At 41.5% G+C, this 3,533-nt stretch overlaps 1 protein-coding gene across 2 annotated transcripts in view; it reads left to right on the top strand.

Moving 5' to 3' along the window:
• RGS13 (regulator of G protein signaling 13) overlaps positions 1-3,533 on the top strand; it is a 16,584-nt gene that overhangs the window by 7,317 nt on the left and 5,734 nt on the right. The window contains exons 2-3 of one of the 2 annotated variants that reach the window (XR_003094723.1): positions 790-851; positions 2,010-2,098. Coding sequence is in view for 1 of the 2 variants with exons in the window: in XM_006026501.2 (XP_006026563.1) it covers positions 790-851 (62 nt within the window). In the remaining variant the exon portion in view is untranslated. Of the gene's footprint in view, positions 1-789; positions 852-2,009; positions 2,099-3,533 lie in introns of those variants that run through there. The other variant, XM_006026501.2, reaches the window with a different exon arrangement.

Below are 3,533 nucleotides of genomic sequence, written 5' to 3'. Positions count from 1 at the left end.
GTAATTCCATATTTTTTCTCCATTTACAAGGCAAAAAAGATTTTCCCATGTGCCAGCTCCCCTAACACAAGTCAAGCCATGTTCTTTCTGCTTCATAGATCAATGCTAAAAGCAAATATTCAGAAATGGAAATAAGATGTCAGTTTTATAGAAGCTCAATGACACAGACAACAAAAATGAATTGCTGTGATAATGCTAACAGTGGCAAAAATAGGTATCAGTAACAGTAAATATGACTCAGAAACAACTCTATTAAAAGAAGATATTCGTAGGATCAAGATTTTTTCCCCCCATAACCATGCAAGTTGTGAGTTCACATAAAGGGGAAGCTGGTTATTCATGAGGGGGGAAAAAAAACTACTTGACAAGAACAAGTGATTATTAGCAGGAATTACTGAACACACGCAGATGTTAGTACATTAAGTTCCCTTGTGGCATTGCCAAGTTGCTCGCTTTCAGACAAGGGTTATCTCCTACGACATACTAACTTGAATAGGTCACTACATTCTAATGGTTTGCAACTATTGCAAGTGATGTGTGACATCACTTTTACTGTAGACTCACAATATACTGAGAACATTGATCTCTTCAATACTATAAACACAATATCAAAGATATAAAAAATAAATGGACTGACAAAGAGCAGAATACATGTGTTGTTTTATTTAGCTATGCAAAAATAATTATGCAAATTAAGCATGTTTCTATATTTTAGATAATGATACTAAATCTAACATTATCTACAGTTAACTGCATCATCATACAATAACCTTTCCCACTTTTTCAAAGATTGTCATTGGAGGAAGTACTACAGTGGTCCCAATCTTTTGAAAAGCTGATAGCTAATAAATGTAAGTAATTTTATATTTGGACTCTGGCGGTGTTACTGATCAATACATTCAGGGTTTTTTTATCTAGAAAAGTATCAAGTAAGCTACAATGTGAATGCACAGTGCAAAATTACCACACCACAGTTTGTGAGCACTAAGTATTTTCATGTGGCACAGCTTCTTCCACTTTCAAAGGTTTGTGTTGCACAAAACTACTGTCAGTGCTCACTAAGGGCACTAGCAGAAATGATTTTAGTCACTATTTACCTGCTGTTTTAGCACGACAAAAGGCCTGTAGCTGTAAGTTCAGGCTTTTTGACCCACCAAACAAACAAAATAGCTGATCCAACCCAAAAATGGTGGATCTGTGACAAAAAGTTGCTGACAAAAAATCATGACAAATTTAATATGTGGACCCCACAGTATCCCACATTCCCTGTTATCCCTCCTCTGCCATCCCCTCCCCACCCCCTCACTCCAAAAAGGGCTCCCAGGCATCTCTCCGACAAGGTCCCTTGGAAAAGGGTGATAGCTAAGAAGCGGCCCCATATTGTCATGCTCCAACTAGGGGGGTATCCATGTATGGCCACCAATAGCTTATGACTATAAAAACAATATTTGCCAAAGGCCAAAGAGTGTCCACATAGGAAGCTACTTTATCCATTGCACTACACATTCATAGCCTAGTTTACTGGATGCTAACCATCCTGTTTGGATAAGCTCTCATCCTTTAAGATTATGCGACACACTACAATCCCTGCTTTTCAGGAACTTTATGGAAACTGTCATATTATAAAGGAAAGCAAATGTGAGGTTGTTTTGGAAAAATCAAATAAATGGGTAATCCACTATCACTACTATCCACCCATGTTCATTTTAATTAGTTACAAAAATATTTAGCATGTGTAGGTAGGAAAAAAAATCATATTTTTTTATGGTACTTACATTTAAAGGATGGTATAACAACAGTCCTCTATTAAACAGGAAACCAAAAGGTAAAAATGACCTTTGAAAACTCATCATTATTTTCTTTGATGACCCTTGTAAATATATTTGTCATCATGAATTCTTTCAGTACTCAGAACTCACCCCTCCCCCCAATAAAAAACATGTATATAGTTGGTTTAAAATATAAACCCTTAATTGTGTGGATCTATTAATTCTACCTCTATTTTCAAGTTTTAGGACCACACTGAAGCATCAAAGTCCAAGATTTTTGAAGAGCCCAACACCCAACCCATGTCCAAAATAAACAATCTGTTAAGAACTGAATGGTTTCATTCAATAGTTTTCAGCATGGGGCTATGCAAGGTATTACTACTCTGAAGTTCCCTCTACACATAACAAGTGTCACGCAATTAACTGGTTAATTGCGCAATTAGCTTGAGACCAGCTACATGTGAATAGTAGCTATCACACAATAAAAAGGTCCAACCAGCTATAAAGTTAGACCTTGAAAACGTGTACTAACTTGAATTGGCTGCCATAATCCCCAAGGCTTGGGGTTGCATGAAAACACTGGGTCTATATGGGACTCTTCATCCTGGCTGTGCCTCAAGTGCAGCCAGGACCAAGAGTCCTGCGCCTAACAGGGCTTTGGATCCCAGCTCCACCTCATGCTCAGCCAGGATGCATCATCTGTGGCGTCTCTGGGTTCCAACTGCACAAGGTGGAGCTGGGACAAGAGCCCCATCAGCTAAAGGGTCTCTGGGTCCCAGCTGCATGTGGCCGCCATGGCTGGGAGCAAAGCTGACCCTAGGGGTGTGTAGGGCCCAGGGTATATCAACTTGTGCGGGGCCTGGTGGGGAAGGGGTGGCAAGCAGCCAAAGTGCAGAGTGGGGGGTGGGGGGTGACAAGTGGCAAGAGCATGGAGTGGCGGGCAGGGTGGCAAATGGCCAGAGCATGGAACGTGGAGTGGGGTTAGGGGCGGGTGGTAAGCAGAGCCAATGGCCCTGTCCACAGGGTCTGTATAGCACTGTCTTCAGGACTCCCCAAAGCACAGAGCCCAGGACAGTCAGCCCAATTTGCCACCCCCCGCCCCCCACCACAAAGGGATGGCTCTGGCTAGCAGCCCCTTCAGCAATGGGGGCTTTAGCCGTGGGTAGCTGCTTCTTGCCAATCCAGGGGGAGCCCAGGATTGGGCTTCTCCTACACCAGCAATAAGGTGCAGTTGGATCTAATGTACAATCCCACAATCACGCCTCCTGCCACACATGTTTGGCAGGGCAGGGGCCACAACTGTGTGGATCATGTTTTAGATCCAATCATGCCTTTACCTGTACGTGTAGAGGGGGCCTGATAGGCATAAGCATTACTACTCTGTGGGAGAGAAATCACATACAAGCAGCAGGCATTCTTATCATTTAGAATGCAGACCTAAACCAGTCTCCTGAAGAATACTTAAAACTCCATATTCTTGTGTGCTGGAGAAATTAACCTTTAAAAAATGCTTTTGAGTCCACTTGAATGTTCAGTGATGTAGGAGAATGCAAGGTATAAATGCAAAGTCAGCAGTTTCATTTATAGTATTAGTGAAGCTGCAACTACTTACCCCAGAGTCATGTTGGTCTTAAGATATTAGTCTATATTATGTTTTTATGGCATGATGTTTCTCAATATTGCTAAAATTTTGCTGTTTGACAAGTAGCAGAAATCACTGAATCCTCAAAGTTTTCATGGCCTCAGGCACTATGGGAACAGTAT

This window comes from Alligator sinensis, unplaced genomic scaffold, assembly GCF_000455745.1.
Source record: "Alligator sinensis unplaced genomic scaffold, ASM45574v1 scaffold761_1, whole genome shotgun sequence".
Lineage (NCBI taxonomy): Eukaryota > Metazoa > Chordata > Crocodylia > Alligatoridae > Alligator > Alligator sinensis.
This window is presented reverse-complemented; position numbering and strand designations above follow the sequence as displayed.